Source organism: Rhincodon typus, unplaced genomic scaffold (genome assembly GCF_021869965.1).
Source record: "Rhincodon typus isolate 14 unplaced genomic scaffold, sRhiTyp1.1 hic_rhity00001921, whole genome shotgun sequence".
NCBI classification, from domain to species: Eukaryota; Metazoa; Chordata; class Chondrichthyes; order Orectolobiformes; family Rhincodontidae; genus Rhincodon; species Rhincodon typus.
In genome coordinates this window covers 3684-25000 of record NW_025967559.1, presented here as the reverse complement: position 1 = coordinate 25000, position 21317 = coordinate 3684, and the positions used below count along the sequence as shown (strand labels likewise).

Below are 21317 nucleotides of genomic sequence, written 5' to 3'. Positions count from 1 at the left end.
AAAAGAAAGAATTCAGAATCAAATTTCATTTGTCTCCTGACAAAAAAGTGAGGAGTACACTGGCAACCTGTTACTGCAGTAATGGGGATTTCTGTTTCCCATCTCTAATGGGTGAGTGTTTAATAGTCAAGAGCTGGGACAGAAAGTCTTCACATTGCTAGAATTGAGAAAAAAAAAGTGTGCCTGGAGATTCCATGAGTAATTGTAGAATAGTCTCTTTTTCCAGACTTGGGTTTTAGTAGCAGATTGGTTTTCATGTTTGTCCTAAAATCATTTTAATATACAAGTGTTGGGTGGGGGGTGGGGAGGGGAACGTTACATTTTGTCAAATTTGTCATGCAGTCATCAGGACATTTTGCAAGAATACCAGTCTGAGGGTAGGGGTGGAATTTATGCTGTCAGAGGGCTGTGCTGATTGGTTAGCAAATGGACTGAGGTACTACACTTGATTTTGATTGGGAGCTAGCTGCTACACAGTGTTAAATTTTACACAACTTAAATACAAATTTAAAAATATCTGCATGCCAAACTGCAGAATTTGCAGTTTGTCCTAGAATAACTTCAAGAGCACAAACCAGCAGCCTGTTGGGTATATATTGGTACACCTCACATTATCTTCCTCCTGTTTAGGAAAGGACATATGAATCAGGACCAGTAGGCCATTCAGCCCCCATTTTCCCCTGCTTGGACTCCCGACAGTCAACAATCTATCCAATTCTGCCATAATACTCAGGGACCTTGAGTTCACAGCTTTGCAGCTAAGAGAATTTCTTAGACCAAGTCACTGTGGAAGAAAGTTCTCATCCATTTAAAATTTTAAGAATTTTATTGCTAGTTCTAGTCTCCCCCAGAGGAGAGGGAGTTTGAAAAGTGATGGATGACAAAAAGGAGAAGAAACCCTTCATTACTGCTCATGGATAAGGGGTGTGTTTGTTAAAAAAGGGAGGGCTCCTCTTTTCCTGCCAAGAAAATGGCTACTTTGTTACCTTAGTTATGTGATGGACACAGTGATTCCAAAAAAGGTTTGGTTCTGCCTTTGAAAGAAATTCTCCCAAACTTTATTCTTCCTTCATTGGTTTTGGGAATTCAACTTGCCAGCATTGAATCAGTGGCCTGAAAGCAAATTTTTTCTATACTTCATTACTTGGTGGGAAGTGGGATCAGGAAAGGGGAATAAAACTGCACAACTATCCACAGGTGTTAAAAAGTCAATGGTTGACTGAAGTACAAAGAACACTTTATTCCAGAGAATGAAGTGTACTTACTGAATTGACACTTTTGGATAGTATCACCACTGCTATCTCAAATTCTCAGAAGCTGAATAACGTTCATGCATGTCAGCTTGTAATTCCAAGCTTCCCCTTGAACATTTCACAGCTATGAATGTATTGATAACCCAAACTGCTTCTCAAAAATGAAGCATGTACCACATTTCCATTGAGGGGGTTAAACATGCATTCAAACAGTTAGACCTCCTGTACGTGCAATGTAAAATGCTCCTTCAGCACACATGCCCAATCCAGAGCCAAACTGATGGGACAAGCGTGGCAAAAAAAGTTGGTGGAAAGTGCAGTGACCTACTCTGAACTACCACTTAATATGCTCGGCAAGAAGTCAGCCTCACATGAAAAGGCACATCTCTTTGCTAAAGTCATGATGTTCCAGGCTGGACAAGCAGCAAGAATCATTCTAGTTCTTGTAAGCTGAAGGCAAACGAGCACATCCACATCAGAAGAAACTGCACAACAGGCAAACAAACTTATTCCTTAGACTGGAAGATGGGTTTTCATAAAGGTAGATATCTGCTGACTACAAGGAGAGAAAAAAAGTGATGATTAAACCAGCAAAGGAGAAAAAAAAACAGAATGAGACAGTCCAGATTGTTCACTTCTCTGCAGTATTGAAGTAATGTTAATTATATCCATGATCAGCCACATCTCTCCCTGCACCAGTGAGTAATACATGCATCCACATGTGCAGACTTACTTTCATACCCCACACCCATGCTCAAAATTGGCACTTACCTGGAAGCAGTCAAAACAAAAATCACATTCATTCATGTTCCCCAAAGTCCAAGGAAATAAAATCCTATTTATCATCAAGGTGAACAGTTGCCTCTGGATTTCTCCACGTCTGCTGGCAACAATTCTAAACCCCTCTGATAACTGAGTCAATCCACAGTTTGACAAGTTCCCAGACCCAAAAAAAGGAGGTGCTGGGAAGGAGGCAAGAGTTGTCGTGACTACTAGTCATCTTTCCTAGGCATTGTTTCAAGACATTTTACATAAAAAGGTAGATCCAGTAACAAAAAAGTACTGTCATGAGCTGCAACAACATTTGTCACTTGGCATTGATACCTCCACTAATAATGGAAATTTCCCTGTAAACTTATGCTCTAAAGACACCTTCCAGCCAAGGTGCTGCTCTAGTGCCTAGAGGTTCAAGGCCAGAAGGCAGCAACTAACCCAAATGTTTCCCAACTCACCATGTTTGAATATTCAAAATTAAAGGATAGAAGGTATGATTTCAAAAAGCTGAGTTATGGTTGTTGGTTCTCATCTCACTTGTTTGATTCTTTGGAGCAGTCTCTTCACTGATTGTTGATTTGTATTTAAAAACAAGACTTCACACTTATGTAACATTGGTTGCCAATGCCAAATTTGGAATTTTCACCAAGAAAATTGGCTGGTGAAGTGATTGGTAAATATAGAAATGGTTCTATATTTTTGAGAATGAGAACAGAAGAGTGGGAACATTCCTCAAAGAAGGATTTGATGACTGCTTAGTCTTCCTCATTGGAAACTCAAATTCAGGTTAATCAGGCTTTGAATCTTTGACCATTTAATTTGGAAAATTAGTGTCTGAATTGCAGGATGGATAGAACTAAAAAGCTGAACCACAGCTGGCAATGTAAAGATGAATTAAAATCAAAACGCAACAAATGGTTTTCTAACTGAATTATATTTGATGGACATCTGTAGTGTCATTAATGACCAGAAAACATGTTCAGCTCAGCTACTTCTAAATTGTCCCAAATGCTTGAAATGCATAGTCATCCTAAAAAATTATCTACACATCTTTGTGGTTTAAGAAACGGAGAAGGAAGAGGCAGGTTGAGAACTTATCCTAGGAAGGCAGTTTACAACTAAAGCCTTTGTTAGAAGGGCCTCATGCTGGTCTCCAGAGAAGGAAGGAGTCTTTCCTTGTTTCCCCAACCCCATCCCAGCCTGTCCAGTTCATCAAGACAGAATAATAGCAATTGCAGTCAAACTATTTGGTCTTTTGACAGCTATCCAAGTTTTGACTGGATTCAAGATGAAAGGAATAAAAGGGCAACAAGTCTTCACCTGTTCCACACAGTACCAATACAAACTGAGGCAACACACTAAGTAAACACTGGTACCTGAACAGAGTTGGTTCCCGTACACGTTGTGGGCAGAGTGCTGTTCCATGCATGAACTCATAACAGAGACCATTCTGAAATGTGCAATAGAGTTTTGGAGCACAACCATTGGCATGCAGGACCTGGAAGCTCTTCAGCTCATTGTCCCGATCCACAAACAGCTCAGTCTTGTTGCCATAAACTCTCACCAAAACGACATCTTCCATTTTGTTCCCCACATAGCAGCCAACCAGTTTGTTTGTAATTCCATCTGTAAATAACTGGGGAAGGGTTATGGAGAAGAGAAAGATTGTTACTCATGTAGCTAGCTACATATTCTGGGACAGCATTGTACTGGCAACTACTCAATGGTTGCCTGAAAACTGAAACAGAAACAATTCCCAGACTAGGGTCATAGCCAGACCATTTGCATGGTGCTCCTTTTGCCTGTCTACAGTAGTTACTGTAGATGTATTTGAGTAGCAAGAACTGAAGTCAACTTTAAAAAAGCTTTCCCCAACAGCTCACTTTCTAGATGAATGCTCACTCCCATCTGCGTTTGCCATTCTTTGAAGTGCAGTGCAAATGAAGAGGCACAAGTTCAAACCAAAACCATGGATACTAGCCTGCTGTACCTTGATCCCATAAATTAATAAGTGGACCATCAAGACAGTTCTGCTCAGATGGATTTTATGATTTGAGAAACACACAAAGCATCCTAAACTCAAATAGAACAATAACTGTCTTGTTAAAGTTTTACTAGCAATAGGATTTAAATTTGACACTTTTCTCCAATTCACATCCACTTCCTTTATACTTCTAGACCTTAACTATTCTGTTACAGATTCAGTGGCCAAGAGTTTAACACACTAGTATTCTTTTAGGAAAAAGTTAATCTCTGGTCAAACAGCTGATAAAGCACTTTCTACAAGCCAGCTGTGTATAATAGCTATTATTTTGCATTTGGTAATTTCCAAATCAGTGACAGAAAATAGGCAGAGAGAAAATAAGCATTCATCCATGAAAGCTGCAGATGGCTGTTCAAATAAAGGTGGTTGACTAACATCTTAAAAGCCTTATTCAAAGTTCTGAAGTCACATTGGACTCACTGTTCTTCTCTAGATGCCACTTGACCTGCTGAGTTATTCCTAGTACCCACAGTATTTTGTATCAGGCAAAAAAAAAGTGTTATTCTTAAATTTGGTCCAGTCCACAGACTGACTTGTTCCACTCTTGGCTTTTAATCCCAGCAGCAAGCTCAGTCAGCAGTTAAGTTTCCTTTAAAACCATTAAAGAAGCTACACTAATCACATTCACAGCAACAAGGTGGAGTGGCTGACCCTCCACAAGTTAGATTTCTCCAGGGCATGGCTGCTAAAAAGTGAAAGATAAAAAAGTTAAAGCTTACAGGTCTTTAGATATTTAATGGTGGTGGTTGGGGCGGGGGGGGGGGTGAAGGTGGGAGGAAAAGATTGGGCAGGTAGAACATTCCACTCCCAACTGTTTATGGAATGTGCACCTGTTGGCAACTAGCAAAGGAAGAATAAGTATGAACTTGCTGATATCAGCTACATCCATACAAATTACAAGATTTAATCTAGATGGGTCTTTTCAACCAAAGAAAAAAGAGAATCTTGATGTTTATGAATAAGTTAAGCCAATGAAACTCTTGTTTAGGGAGGATCACTTATGTTGCTACTTCTGTTAAATACCCATGAACAGAACATTTATCATCAGGTATAATTACATTGACTAAACACCACCCACCTGAACTAAATGCATTGGCCCAACACTGTCAAACAGAATCCTCACCAGCTGGAGGACTGGTTTAGGGTGTACAGAGTGATACCCACAGCATGGGTTCAATTCCTGCACTGGCTAATGTTATGTGAAGGCCCCACCTTCTCAACTTCAGAGGCATGGTGACCCCTGCCCCCCCCTCCCCAGTTAAACTGACCACTAATCCTCTCACCTGATGAGAGAACAGCCTTATGGCCCTCTGGGGTCATAGCAGTTTTACCTAAACTGCATTTAAAAAAGGAGCAGCACTGGAAGCAGACTGCTTGCTGTCAGAGAGATTTTACTGTTACTCTCCTGAGCGCAAAAATTTATAGGCAGCCATACAAATACTACGGACACAAGACCAGGTCAGAGACTGGGAACTGTATAATGAGCTTACTAGATCCTAAAGCCTGTCCACTACCTACACAGGCACAATTTAGGATTGTTGAAATACTTCCCATATGCCTGGGTGAATGCAGCTGCAACAAGCAGAAACTTAACACCATCTAGGTCAAAAGCAGGCTTAATCAGCATCACATCCACAAACATTCACTGCTGACACTGGCAGCCAGCCACAAGATGTACACCCATAACTCAAGGCTCTTTCAACAGCTCTTTTTAAAGAAGTTGTATGACCTCAACCACCTAGAAAGGAGGAGGGAAATAGCTATATGGGAACAACATCACCTACAGGCTGCTACCCCCCTCCACCAAGCCACACAGCCTGATTTGCAACCATATTACTGTTCCTTCATGGTCAGTCAAAATTCTAGACCTTCCCTTCCTAACAGGAAGGAGTGTAACTTCACTGCAACAGTACCAGAAAGCAGCTCACCATCTTCAAGAACAACCATGCAGAATAATAAGTTAATCTTACCAGTGATGTCCATATGATGAATGAAAATAACATAGGACCCATGTTTACTGTGACAATGAATTTTGCCTTCTATTGCAGCTACACTTCAACACAGTCAGTCAATTTAAAACAGGATATTTCTTGCAGGCATGTTGAGGGGTTTTTTCAGAAAGGGTTGTTGGGGGTCTAAATGTGCATCGAGGTGGAGACAATTTGGCATGACCATGGTTGACAGGTTTTCAGAGTCAGGGAGAAACAACTGTAGATGGGCTGATTACTTGCCAATTTTCAAGTGCCAGAGCACCTTTCACATACAATTATATAGTTATGCCAGCATATGACTGCAGCCCTTCAATATAGGTTCCAACTGAGCACCACATCTCAGATACATTGACCATGGAAGGGACAGTACAGATTTAACACTATACCAGGGAAGTGGTAGACAGGTTGCATTCCCTTGACTAGTTGAGAGTTGAAAAATGAAGTGTTTTATGATTGGAGGGGCAGAGGGAAAGTATTTCTCAATGGCAGATTTGGTCAGAGCTAGTGAGAATTATCTTGGGCTACTCAGGGGTGGTATCAGGAGGCTCTTCACATGCAAGGTGATGGAAATCTGCAGGAAGCTGTAGGCTTCTGTAAGCTGTCATTTCCAGTTTGAAAAAAATTGTTGCATCCAACAGCATTCCAAGATAGGAATTTATAATGGATTTATCAGTGTTGCTGCAGGTCACAACTGGCCAGGTGCATTTTTTAATTAAATTGTTAAAAGTGTCCTGGCTGTGTTTGATTTCTAATTTGCTTTTCTCCAATCCTGGATCATGCTCCGGCTCTACTTTGGTTGGGCAATAAATATTGGTCTAGCCAGCAATGCCCACATCTGTGAATAAATGTTTTTAAGAACAGCTATCTATTCCCAGACCATTCTCCCTTACACTGAAAGCTGTTATTTACCAAGTTTATCATCTCAAAAGAAGTTGGTCACTGGCATTACTGAAGTAGCTAAAATTTTTGCACGATTGACTTACTCAAAATGCCAGATGGACAATGCTAAATCTCAAAGCTTCAAATATTCATTCATGGGATGAGGGCATCAGCCAGACCAGCATTTATTGCCCATCCCCAATTGCCCAGGGGGCAGTTAAGAGTCAACCATATTGCTGAGAGACTGGAGTCACACACAGGCTGGGCCAGGTAAGGATTGCAGTTTCTTTCCCTAGAAGGACACTAGTGAACTGGATGGTTTTCTGACAATTGACAATGGATTCGTGGTCCTCATTAGACTCAATTCCAGATTTTTGTTGAATTCAAAAATCTCTGCTATGACAGGATTTGAACCTTGCCCCCTGAATCTCTGAATTAACAATCCAACAATACCACCACTGGGCCATCAACACCCCACCACAAATTAATGTCAACTTTGCCTTGATTAGGTATTCACAGCAGGAACTTTTATCCTTACTGGATTACCAGGTTCATTCAGTTGTCTGGATGGCCTAGATTGAGGGGCACATTAGGGCCAACATGTCCTGCACTGAGGTCACCACAAAGGTCCCTCCTTCCCAATCTCCTCAGCTGAGGTGTGGTGACACTCAGGTTAAACCATCACCAGTCATCTCTAATGATAATAGCCCTACAGTCCAGCAGGACGGTGGTGAATTTACTAGATTACCAAATGGCCGATTTCAGGGTTGTGTTGTGACAGCAGCAGACTCACTCAGTGGAGAATATCCTTTACTAATCATACCTGCAGGCCGCACTGCTGAGTGTGACTAGAATCTGTTGTGGAAAGTTTACATTTAGCTATCTTCCACCAACTGTATTTTGCAAGCAGCCTACTTTGCAGCAATCTCAGTATCAAGCTGTTTTCTGGGATTCAGTCTTAGGCTGTAGAATGTTTACATTAGTGAACCAACACTGCTGAATAAACACTGATTGTTGTGAATACTGCCATAAACCTTGCCCAGCCTCTAACATATTAGCAACCACTGCTATCAGAAGGCACTCAAAGTATCCCACTTACAGCTTGTGAAAACAAGGGCTGAATTAATAAAGGTCTACACTGATGTGGAAGGACATGGCACATTGTTGAGGCATTGCATTGGGAACTTTGCATCTCAGCAATCCCATTGATAACCACCTAGTTGTACCAGACCATAGGGCTGCTTGTACAGTGGGAGAACAGGGCACACGCACATCTATGGGGTGAATCTGTATTTGTGGACACATCCTATTTTGTTCAAAGCACACAAATTCATAGACAGTCTGTGGTGTTTTAGAAATTCCTATTTGAGAAGCAAGACCAGTTTGACTTCAAACCAAAGCACAAACCAATTCCAAACAACGCTCACACTTAACATGCACTGTCTGACCTGAAATGTCACTTTTTAAACTGACAACCTTCAGCTCTCAGGAGACAGCTTGAAAGGCATTCAGCAATTTATGTGTACATATGAATCAAACAAAGCCTTCTAACTGAAGAAAGATTTAAACAGCATATTGGGTTTGTTTAATACATTGATCTTTCACTTATAAAATTCTGTGTCTGATACTACCTCTAACACCTAAAGGACAGAAGCCCTGAAAGCCTGTGTTTTCAAATAAAACTGTTGGACTATGACCTGGTGATTTCTGACCTCGTCCACCTCAGGCAGAGGGAGGGTGAGAAAGCAATACCTTCATTGGTAACCTCAGATGGTATGGGAATTGAACCCACACTATTGAGACACTCTGCATCACAAACCAGCCATTGTCAACTTGCCCCCTATCCCATTAAGCTGCCCCAGGACTGTATGCCAATTAAAACATTGAAAAGCAACAGAATTTCAGATTATAAGCACCCTAGCAACAGGCAACCTTGTGACTACTTCCAATATATTCAACCGATCTCCCATCATTATTCCAGCCTGATCATTTAGCTGCTCACCAGCCCTATCCCTTGATGGCCAGTGTTGAGATACTCCTCCTTAGGTTTCTAATTAAACACACAAGTCAAATTAAAATTTAATTGAGCTAATCACACTTTTCCATGGCTACTATTTGGCTCTTCTCCAGAGACAACAGGTTAACTAAAGGCCAGCAAAACTCATTTTGGAAGCTGCTCTTTTTCACAAAATAACAGGATTTTTGCTTTCACCCAAACAGCCAGCCATCTCATCCAAAATACTATATGTGGCTTTTCACATTCAGGACAGGAAATAACCGCAGAGGTCAATATCCTGTCACCAAGTCACCCTTTATTTACATGTGCACAGTAAATGGGCTCTGACCAGCTAGCTTAAAGCTAGTCATAGACTGAGGAGACCTTCTGAATCTCTGGTTGGCCCAGGTTAACAAGCCCAATCATGGATTGGTCAATGAGACCCACCCGGCCCTGGTTCTGATCACTAAAGGACATGATTCCAAAACCTTCTGACTCAAAGCAATTGCACTACTGACTGAATAGTGGTTGACACTAAAGTAATGGGAAGTTACTGCTTTAAATACATACATTCCAAGAGGTCCAAAGAAGTGCATATCTCCAATGTTGTGTAGATACTACATGTTTCTATTCTTGAATGAATGAGAGAGTTCAAGGCAAGGACCTTACTAGGTGGACAATGTTTTAGTATTAACTCAAATCTGGATTATGGAATCTCAATTTCCCAAACCAAATTTATTCTAGGAAATGATTCACTTTACATACATTAATTGAACCCATCTCCATTCACTGGAGAAACCACTCTGGGATAACAGTTTGGAATTCCCATTAGAATTTGACTCCAGTTTCTAAAGACAATGGTCATGATTGTAAGCAGTAAAGCTCAATGAGGCTCCTCCATACATAGGCACAGGAATTCACCATAACATTTGGAATACTGCCACAAATGGAGGAGAGAGAGAGGGATATCCAGCAGGAAGTTAAGAGGTTTAATGTTCAATGGTCACCAATTCTGGCAGGTGAATTGATGATAATACTGAATAGTAGCAGCCACCCGCTTCCCAATCTGGAGAGAAAATGGTTGACCTCCTGTTGGATAACCCAGGGACTGCCATGGCAAAATTGAAAGGCTCGAGATGGTAAATACAAGGAGGAAACAGGTCACAAAACAAGTGGCATGAACTCCATCCCAAAAGCTGTACATTTGGACTTGTTATTGTGGGATGACAATACACCTTGAATATGCATTCACATATTCAATTGCCTAGTTTCAGCAGTTACATACTGTCCTAACATCAAGCATACAGCAGGACTACACCAATTACAGCATGGTAACTGCCATTCAGCTGTTACTGTATTAGCCTTTAACATGAAGCTAGCTACTCTAAATCCAGTTAGGAATAGAAGAACAGGAGTAGCTAATTCAGCATCTTAAACTCACTGGCTGAAGTCATGGCTGATCTATACTTTAACCCTGTCAAGATACATGCCCTTTCCTGTTCTTTGGCCATTTCCTAACATTACAACTTCTTTGAAAAGTGGAGGTTTATGTTCAATAGTTGCCAATTCTGGCAGGTGAAGTGATAAATAAGTTTTGAAAAAAGTTGTATTCTGACTTAGCCACTTGAACATAGAACATGTTGTACCACTCCGCTTTACAAAGCTTCAGCTCACTTCTTCTGAAGATTCTAATATGCTTTCTTGTTACCAAGTTAGAGAGTCAAGAGCAAAAAAGTGACTAGCAGAAGACATCCAAATGAATTGTCACTTAGAAAACACCATCTCAAATCACATTCTCAGTAGGTATTTTCACTGCCAAGACTTCAAAATCTACAACTAAGCCAGTATTATAAAGCAAAGGTCAACCACCCTCTAAAACCAAAGCACCCAGAGAGGCTTGCCTTGCCCTATAGTCTATTAAAAGTAGTATAACCTGCATCTCACCCCCAAATTTGTATATACGGAGTGGTTAACTAAAACAAGCTGACACTCCCTTTATAATCAAAATGTAACAATTTAATCTAAATCTAACAGCAGACAAGTTAACTGAACTATTAACAAACCAAACAATTCCCCCTCTAGCTACTAATATGCCCAAATGAGAAAACTCTATGGTATGCTAGTCTAATAAATAGAAGTCCCACTTATATAAAAAGTGAAGTAATAAAACAATTAGAACTTAGTCCCTTGAAATCATAGCCAGGGCACACCTCCAGAATGTTCTGTACGTTCTCTGCTGATCTTCTGTCAGGAACACCTTGTCCTTCAAATTCTTGTGTCAGGAATATTAGCTAAGAGTGCAGTGATACTTTCTCCAAGAGCTGATCGCGAATGCCCCTTTATACACTTGATGACGTGTCAATTTCTTACAATAGGATTGGTCCTATGCTGTCAAAACCATCAGATTTAAATTTAATTTGTTTTTTTAGACTAAAGTGCCTGGCTTATTCAATTGGCTGATTCAAACTGGTTGTCTTGATAATAAAACTGTTGCCCGAATTGCTAACCACACAGCCTTTTGATACAAGTGTTTCAATTCAGGGGTTCTCTATGCACCTGCAAACCAGTAGGCTGCTGCTTGTAGACATGTGCTTTTCCTGGGCTTGGAGATTAAAAGCAATCTTTTAAGGGACCAGTTGTTACTCTTTGCCCCTATCATTTTACAAACATCAACTCTAACATCATGCCTTCTAATCCACAAGTACTCTATCCAACATCAACACCAAGGCACACAAGTCTAGCTCTCACTGTTTAAAAATGTTGTCCTTACCTAAAAATACACATTTCTGCTACTGGTTCTTGCACATAATACAAACTGTCTGTGCTAATCTCTCACCATGATTACATAACTTGGCCACTCCTCCACACAAGTTGCTCAAAATTCTCAAATTTCTTTCCAGCAGTTTCCTTCTCAGTAATTGAAATTTTTAACCAAGGGTCAAAGTGAAAAGAGTTGCAAACATTTCATATTAAGGATAAATGTGACAATATTTTCCAAATTGTCCAGCCTGAAAAAAATGCTCTTTCAATTGCTAGTTCTAGCAAGACAGTTTAAAATAATTGGAGCATTGAGCCAGCACATCTCCAGGAAGTGAAGGATGAATGACCTTTGTCTACTCACTGAGGATCACAGTTGGTTTGAAGGCAAGAAGTTTAATTATCTGAAGTTCTGGGTTCAAGTCTATTCCGGGATTTGAACCCCAAACATCTTGGTATTACACAGAGTGCTAAACCACCAGTAGACACCTTGTCCATATTTATTACTTACAAGGATGTGGACATTACTGCTAAGGCCAGCATTGATGGACTACCTGTTTTGGAACAAAGCCCTGTAAAGAGTCAACCATATTGCTGTTGGTTTGGAGTCACAGGGAGGCCAGGCCAGGTAAGATGGCCATGTTCCTTCCAAAAAAAAAATCTAGTGAATTGGATGGATTTATGAAAGTCATTTCACAGCTGCCATAGAGAGAATTATGCTGGTCATACAAGTTACTAGCCCAGTAGCATGACCACTATGGCACCATTTCCCAAAATGTACTGTCCTTTGACTAAGATTTTAAAGTGACATCCCTGCCTCCTTTCTGCCCACTTGTGAATGGGACTTTCTATTGAAAAATTTCCTGGCTAATAGTCATCCCTCAAATCAACATCTCAAATAGATTCTGGTCATTATCATATTGCTGTTTGAAAGGTCTTACTGTGCAATATTAACTGTTTCCCACATTAGAGCAGTGACTATATTTCAGAAAAACACTAAACCATTTAAGTATGGGATAGTCTGAGAATACAAAAGGCACTAAAATAATGCACATTAAGTTCTTAAGTGCACAGTAGCTATTAATGCAGCTGAGACTGTCTTCACAATATTTTGTCAGATACTATAGTTATTTGAATTGGTGACTAAGTGTGTTAAAAGTATTAACAAAAACCAGCTGGCTCAGGCATGTTATGACATACCTATGAAATTCCACCTTACCCAATCAGAATCTCCTGGGCCAGGAGACACTAGCACTGGATCACAAGATCCCCCTCTACTCCATCAAGTACTTCCAAGTGGTCTCCAACTGAAGAGCCAGTCAGGCCTGAATCTACTTAGCTTCCAAGAGGAGACTATTTCCAGATTTGTATGGCTGTAATGTACCCCTTTGAAGTAAGAATTGAACCAAAATGTGGATTTAAAACAGAATTAAAAGTTACACAGTAAATAGGAAATTGAAAATCACATCCAGGAAGATGCTCTTCTTTAGAAAAGGTTACAAACACCCAAGGTAAATGCTTTTAAAAAAGTGTGATGATACAACTGTCAAAAGTCCCAAAAAGACCCAAAGGATGGGAACTGCTGGGTTCAAAGGAGTCCTTTGAAGAACTGTACAATACATTTGCACAGCCTTCAGGGTTAAGTGCAGGTATTTTCTCAGCTTGTTCAGAGTTATTACACACACCTGGAGCAGGTGGGACTTGATCCCTGGCCTCCAGGTCCAGAGTTACAGATACTGCCACTGCACTACAGGAGCCCCTTGGGGTTGAGTGCAAGCTTGTACCTGACAAAGAACTGGACTTCAGTGTGTCATTAGTAAAGTTACAAATTTGAAGTGGTGTGTAAGAAAAAGTACATTGGACAAGATTCAGCATCCTGAGATCAGTAACCAGTTTCCCAGCCACAGTTCTTCAGTAGAGGGTAGGGGGTGGGATAGAAGTAGGAGTAGGAGTAGGAAACACTTAACTACTAGCTTGAAGGCTGAACTGCAGTTAAATTACACAGTGCACCTCACATCTTAATGATACATAAGCAGATCACACTCGATAGGAACGTGGTTCCTATCTATTGTACTGAGATTCCTGGTCACATTCAGGGCACAACGTCTCACTTTCAACAGGTGTCATGCTTGGCGTGAGCAAGAAGATGGGTACCCAACAACAAAAGGGTGGAGAGGAGGGGTGTGGTGGGGAGACTGAATCTGGAAACAGGTTTTGGGGGTGGGGGGGGGGGGGGGGGAAGAAAAGTAGTGAGCCTAGCAATAAAAAGTCAGGGGTGGGGGTAGGATTCCAATTCTGAGGAAAAGAATTTTCACAGATGCTGCCAGACCTGCCGAGCTTTTCCAGCAACTTGGTGTTTTTTGTTTGTTAGGATCCCACTTCGATCTCCTCTGGACAGGTCGGTGGGGGAAGGATTACAATGTATCCCCAAATATTTAAACAAAAAGGGAAAATGAATCTCTGGCCCAGCTCCGCAGAAGAAAACTGTATCAAAACAGAATGTATGGAGCCGCCGCCTGATGTAACAATGTATCCATTTGGGATTGTATCTAGTTTTGGGATTGTATCAGATTGTATCTGATACCGGCGCTACACCTGAGCTGGGAGGGCAGCCAGCGCCCCTGTCAAACCCCCCCCCCAGGGAGGCAGGACTCCCACTCCCGGCTCCTTACCTTGGTCTTCACCTGGCTCACGTCCCACTTGGGCCGCAGCTTGCCGATCAGCGCCAAAGCGCCGGGGATCACGTCAGTCTCGTCCACGTAGATGGCGAACTTGGGCACGGCGGGAGCCCCGATCGGGACATGCACCTCAGTCTCCATACCCCGGCTCCTGTGTCCGGCCGGGCTTCTGCCCGGGCTATATGTGCACCGAGGGACGGGCCGAGGCTCCGCCTCCGATTGGAAAGAGGCAGGAATCGGCACCGAGCTCGGGCACCGAGAGCAGGAGGAGCCGCCGCCGCCGCTGGCTGCATCGCCATCCTCTGGGCTGTGAGACTGCTGCCCCCTATCAGCCGGAGGTCGCGACATCGGAGCAAAGGGCGCTCTCTAATCCTTTAAACTCTGCCTCCTGCAACCAGCGTCTTCCCAATGTCTCTCCAAACATTGCAGTAGACGCCAATGATGAGCTGGTGCATAGAGTTGGGCATCTGATGCAGATCATGGACCCTATGTGATTTTGTTTCAATTTATCCGTTTCAAAGAAAATACATAATCTGGGGGAAGGGGGGTGAAAATTCACTTGCACCCTGTATGTTTCATAAGTACACACATGAATTAACACTGTGTCCCAGAGTCATTGTGATGTATGTGTTACTGATCCAAAAATACCTCATAATGTCACGGCTTGAGGACATCCTGTCTGTTTGCCTGCTATATTATTCTTCTGGTGATGGAGGGACTTCAGTGCTGTACAGATTGTCACTCCCAGTTGAAATGAATCATTCACTGGATAGGCTTGGCTGAGGAATGAGTTTTGACCAATTTGATGGAATGACAGCACAGTTTCCTAGATCACAGATGCTTCATCCACTTGGTGTAGTTGCACCCAGTGCTCCATGCAAGCTTCTCCATATACTACTTCATCTAACCTAATCTGTATAATTCATTGCCTCCCAAACATTCTCAAGCTTATGACCCCATTGTGAAGCTTGAAAACTATCTCATCCCCTCAGTGAGAGCTGTGAGAACAGGGGTGGGTGGGAAGGACCTACAAGAGGCAGCAGCCTGTGAGAGTGGGGCCTGTTAGAGCAGGAGCACAGTTTGTGTAACTTGGCTGGACATCTATTTATGCTTCAGAGTTCATGCAGCCACTTGGTGCCTCGTACCTCGGACAGATCTAAGGGAATATTGAAACAGGGAGGAGAGAGGCCATTGCCAAACTTGAAAACAAAGATAAAAATTTGAAATTTTTGTTCAAGCCATTGAACAACTGAGGGTCAAGCACAAGATTTCAGCCTTTCTTGATAGTTATCACTTCTTGGTTCTGTAATTCTTGTGAATCTTTCTTTCCTGGGATGTGGGTGTTATTGGCAAGGACAGCATTTGTTGCCTATATCCTTCAATGACTTTGAAGTGATTGATTTGCTTAACCATTTCAGAAGGCACTAACTCTTTGCTGTGGCTCTCGAGTCAGAACACGCCAGGTAAAGACAGCAGATTTCCTTTCCTAAAGGGCAATATGAACCTGATGAGTTTTTAGAACAATCTATGATAGCATCACAGTCACCATTACTTAAACTTCCAATGCCAGATTTATTCATTAAATTCAAATTCCACCAGCTGCAACAGTGAAATGAATCAATGTCACCAGAGCATCTGTGTTCATAACTATTACATCACTGTTTCCCTGTCAGCTTTATGAACATTCTTCAGTGTCCTTAGGTCCTTTTTTGGCAACGTGGTAACAAGCACATACCTAGAGCTCCAAGTGTAGTTTAATCACGGTTAAATACAATTTTAACATAACCTTCTTTCTTATCAATTTTAAGCCCGCAAAAATGAATGCTAGTACTTTGTATGATTTTTTTCTTCTAACACTGCTGCACTTATTGATTTGTGAAAGTGTACTCCATTTCTGTACTGTCCCATTTATGCCCTTATTTTCTCAACAGCATCTGGTCTTTATTTCTCCTACTAAAATGGGTCACACTTATCAATAATGTAATAATTCATGTTCATTCTTCTTGTCTTCATTCACGTCTTGTGTATTATCTTAGTCTTCCTCAATATTAACGATACCCTTCAGTTGAGTGTACATCACAGCCTGTGAAATGATGTTTCCAATTCCTTTGTACTTGGTTTATTTCAGTGGGGAACAGTAGCTGTCACGGTATCAATGACTGTAGAGCATCATTTCTCATCTTCCATCAACCTGAGCAGTGTATTAAACTCCACTGTTTTGGTGCTAGTTAGTTACCCAAACTGCTGATCTTAGTCTTGAGTTTACGATTAGTGATGCATTGCTGAAGACCTCTTGAAAATTGGAGCATTTTATATTGTCAGGATTACCCTTGCTTATGCTTCTAGTTACTTCTTCTAAGTCAGGACTTCTCAATCTTGTTCCCAATCTTGCCCCATTTTGAGGCTTTAAAATTGCCTCAGCACCTTAGTTATAACTGGGAGACTGACAACATCTTGGAGCAGAATACTGAAACGTCTAGGAGCAGAGTCAGTCAGAGCTCCAAAACGAAACCAGGTGTCACAGTTTAAGGATACAGAGTAGAACATTTAAGGCTGAGATGGGGAGAAATCTCTTCACCCAGAGAGTGGTGAATCTGTGGAATTCTCTGCAACAGAAAGCAGTTTAGGCCAAAACATTAACTGTTTTCAAGAAGGAATTGGACGTAACTGCTTGTGGCTCTGGAGTCAGAGCAGGCCAGGTAAAGACAGCAGATTTCCCATGCTCTGAGCTTTGTTCACAGCAATGTCTTCTTTTGGCTCTGCTCTCATGTTATCCACCCATTTACTTATCATGATATTTTGTTTTGGCTCTATTTTAGAAGGTGCTATCTGGTGCATTAGCATTCGTAGCAATTTCCCAGTGAAAGTTTCTAGTCTCACATTGTCATGGTTGTACCTATTGCTTTCTTGGTCATAGAATGTCATAGTTTGTCCATTGTACCTGTTACAGCTGTTTGAAGAGTAATCTAATTTGTCTCTCCCTTCTGCATCTTTTAAGTTAGCAGCACCTCTCTATTTGATATCTACAACAATAACACTTCAGCAAGTTTGACCTGCTTTGTAAAGCAGGGGCTAGAGCCTCAAAGCCAGCAATTGTTTGGGCCTGAATCTTTCAGTCAATAATGTAACTGTTATTGATATTTTACTTTGTTGTTACTGATCTGATGAAAGGCTTCCTTGTATTGACCATGAAATGTGATCTTTTTAACCTTGACCTTTCATTTCAATGGAATGAAATGTTTAATATCAAAAATGAACGTAATATGCTTGAAGATTTTTCAATTCTTCTACCAACATTGTAGGAAAGCTACAGAACCTATTGTCTTTTCTGGTTGTCAGCAAATGAATGCATTTCCTGATGTTGATGCTTGTCCTAAAATGGTTCTGGTGTGATACAGTCAAATGGTAGCTTGGGTGAGGTTGGCAAATTGGAACAGAATTGTTTGGGGAGCTGAGGTACCTAGAGAATTTTCTTGTGAGTCTTGACACCGTGGAGATGCTTATTAAAAATAATTGCACTTGTAGCACGAGCCCTCTCACACCCCCTCCATCTAACCCTAACAGTGAGATTGTTGACTTGCTCGCCGAGCTGGCTTGTTTTCATTCAGATGTTTCATCACCATGCTAGGTGACATCATCAGTGAGGCTTCCGATGAAGCGACGTTATTCTACTCTGCTTGGAATTTATACTGTCTGATCTGTTCGAGCGAGTACCGTCATTTCTGATTTTGATCTGTTTGGGTTTGTGTATGGGGTCCAATTCTGTATATTTGTTGATTGCATTACGGGTGGAGAACCATGCCTCTAAGAATTCCCGTGCATGTCTATGTTTGGCTTGGGCTACTATGGTTGCATTTTGCCGAGAGAGCAGAGGCTGCCACCAGAAGCTACAACAATCAATACACATTGTGCCATCTGTAAGTCTGCCTATTTGGGTAATCTGTAGCTCTCAAACCTTAAAACTTACTCATGTTTGGTATGTTACACAGTGCTCATCCAATATGGGTGAATCTCAGTCAAACATTACTAATCAATGTGCCCCCAATCTCAATATGGCTGGAAGGCAAAATTGCAATCTTAATCTTTTCTCCTTACACATTTATTGCAGTATCTTTAGGCAGGTTCATCCCTCACTGGTCTGACTAACAAAACAAGATTTCTTCAGAGTTTTGTTCAGATTTAAAACAATACAAGTAGTTGCTTCTTGCCAAATAGCAAGCTTGAACCTGAATTCATTTGGGAGGGCAGCACCACTGTCCTGCCATTATGCAGAGGGAAACCCCCTGGCAAAGATATGGATCACATCCAGTTACGTTAGGTTAGACAATTTCCCAAGGTTTCACGTCAATGTCCGCAGTGGTGTAACATCCAGCTATCCCGCCTGAGGCAAATTAAAGGGCAGGGACAGGAAAGGTCAGGAGAAGGATCTCTCTTTGCCTGGAGTCCCCAGTCTCTGTCATGGATCGTGACCCCAGCATTGTGACTCTAACAAATCAGTGGTGGTCAATAGGTCAAGAAAGAAAACAGTTGAGCTAGAACCCCCACAGAGGTCAGGTGTTTCCTTTACAAAATTCCCAACATCAATGCCAACCCAACTACCCATCTCTTACTCCTTGGGTAGGAAAGATTCTGGGGGACGGTGGTAACCTCATCTATAAATGGCTCAAGAAACTATCCTGGCTTTCAGCCCCGGATAAGGGATGATCAAGGCTTCTAGCTACCTGCATGACTGGTGGGCATCAATATAGGGCCTTGAGAATAAGGCCTTGCCACTGACACTGTTAATTTGCCCAGGATCAGCATTGGAGTGCATCATCAACTATCATTGTGGCTCAGCAGCTTGCATCACACCCTGGGGAGATTTCAGCTTTACCCTGTGCTGTATTAATTATTGGGTTACAATGGATTGAATGGAGGCCTCAAAATTGACAGAGATGTCTTTGTTTATTCCTTGCTTATCACCACCTCTAGTTTTCTCAGCAGTCAAAATCAGTTGATTTATATGAGCCTGGGAGTGAAGCTGTAGATTGCAATGCCAAGGCATACAAAGCAATGGGCCAAGTGGGAAAATGGGATTAGAATAGTTAGGTGGTTGTTTTTGATCAGCTAAATGGCCTTTTTCTGTACAGTGTGGAAGCAAGCCGTTCGGCCCATCGGCCCAAAGAGTATCCCATCCACACCCACCCCCTGCCCTATCCCCATAACACTTCATTTCCCATGGCTAATCCACCTAGCCTCACATTCCTGGACACTGTGGGCAACTTATCATGGCCAATCCTCCTAACCTGCACATCTTTGGACTGTGGGAGGAAACCGGAGCACCTGGAGGAAACCCACACAGACATGTAAAATCCACGCAAGTGGTAGCCCAAGACTGGAATTGAACCTGGGTTTCTGGCACTGTGTCGCAACAGTGCTAACCACTGAGCTATTGTGCCACCCCTATTCTTTTATATAACTGACACTCACTACTAAGGCCACACCAGATAAAAATGGCAGGTTTCCTTCCCGAAAGTGGGCAGGAGAGGGGGGAGAAGTGGGGAGGAGATGGGAAGGAGGGAGAAGAGGGAGGGGGAAGTGGAGGAGGTGGGGGGAGGGGCCTAGTTATAAATCCAGACCATAGATCCTGCCCTCTGAGAATTGTAAAGCAAGCCACTCAGTTCAGGGACAACTTGATGTATAACAAATGCTGGTTATGCCAGCAACTCACACACAGTGAAAGAATAAAGAAAACAAGTTGAGCCACAGAGGTGCTCAGTCACTGTGAGTTCCTGCCTACTAAGCTTCTTAGTTCCCAGTGATCACAGTCTACAGCCTCTCAGTTCTGTCCAAGGAGCTTAGGGTACAGTGTCAGTGGAATGTTATTAGCGAACAATTAGTGAACCAGATGAACTTTTATGACAATCAACAATCATTCATGGTCACAAATACTGAAGCCAGTCTTCAATCCCATATTTCTGTTTGATTAATTAAATCCACTAGCTCCCATGGTGAAATTAGAGTCACGGTTCCCAGAACTTTAGGTGAAGCCCCTGCATTGTTAGTCCAGCAATATTACCACCATGTCATCACTTTCCCATCCCATAGCACCTGTTTCTTCCATTCAAGGCAAAGAACATTTGCATGGATGGATGCTATTAGACACCATACTATCATGGCACAGTTTTGGAGAATGAACACAATGGTGCAGACCAATTCTATGCATGGAGATGAAATAATCGCCTTTACTGTCTGATCCATTCAGTTTGAGTTTGTTCAATGAATGCTAGTGTCCCACTTGTAGACTTTATAAAGGATTTGCTGCAAAGTTTCGGGATGACTGGTGTTGGGAGTGGAATGACAAGTGGACCAGCAAAGACTTTGATCATTATTTTTGAGGCAAATTGAACAGAACCACAGCCTGGATTTGGTGATACGATATCTCTTCCTCACCCACACTTTTGATTAGCCCATGCCTTCCAAAATGAAAAATTTACTTTGTCCCTGATAATGGATTCCAATCACCTCCCCACTACTAATGTTAACCTGACTGGCCTGTTGTACTCTACTCTTTCCCTCTGCTGTCTTAAATAATGGTGTAATATTAGCAATGCTCCAGTGCTAGTCTACCATCCAATCAAGACTGATAATCTATGAACAACATTTTTGTTATTTATACCATTTCTTCTTCTGGCATTCTATGATGTATACTATCTGCTGGTAACCTTCAGAAATGATAAGTTTTTTAATACATCTTTTCTATCTCGTGCTATTCTGTCTATAATCACCTCTCCTCTTTGAATGTAATCCCACAACATTCGCTATCTTTGTGAAGCAAGAAATGGAAAATAGTCTGACCAGCCTGAAATATACACAAAGAGAATGAAAGAGACAACAAGGTGCAGGGCTGGATGAACACAGCAGGCCAAGCAGCATCATAGGAGCAGAGAGGCTGACGTCTCTGAT

The 21317-nt window shown here is 41.8% G+C and overlaps 1 protein-coding gene across 1 annotated transcript; it reads right to left on the bottom strand.

Moving 5' to 3' along the window:
* Positions 1-2942: 2942 nt before the first annotated feature.
* Positions 2943-14720, bottom strand: LOC125481379 (ethanolamine kinase 2-like). Its single transcript, XM_048592850.1, has 2 exons — positions 14367-14720; positions 2943-3663 (listed from the first exon to the last, which is right to left on the bottom strand). Exons 1-2 carry the CDS (start codon positions 14718-14720, stop codon positions 3271-3273), a joined length of 747 nt encoding a protein of 248 aa, XP_048448807.1. The 3' UTR covers positions 2943-3270.
* Positions 14721-21317: the final 6597 nt, after the last annotated feature.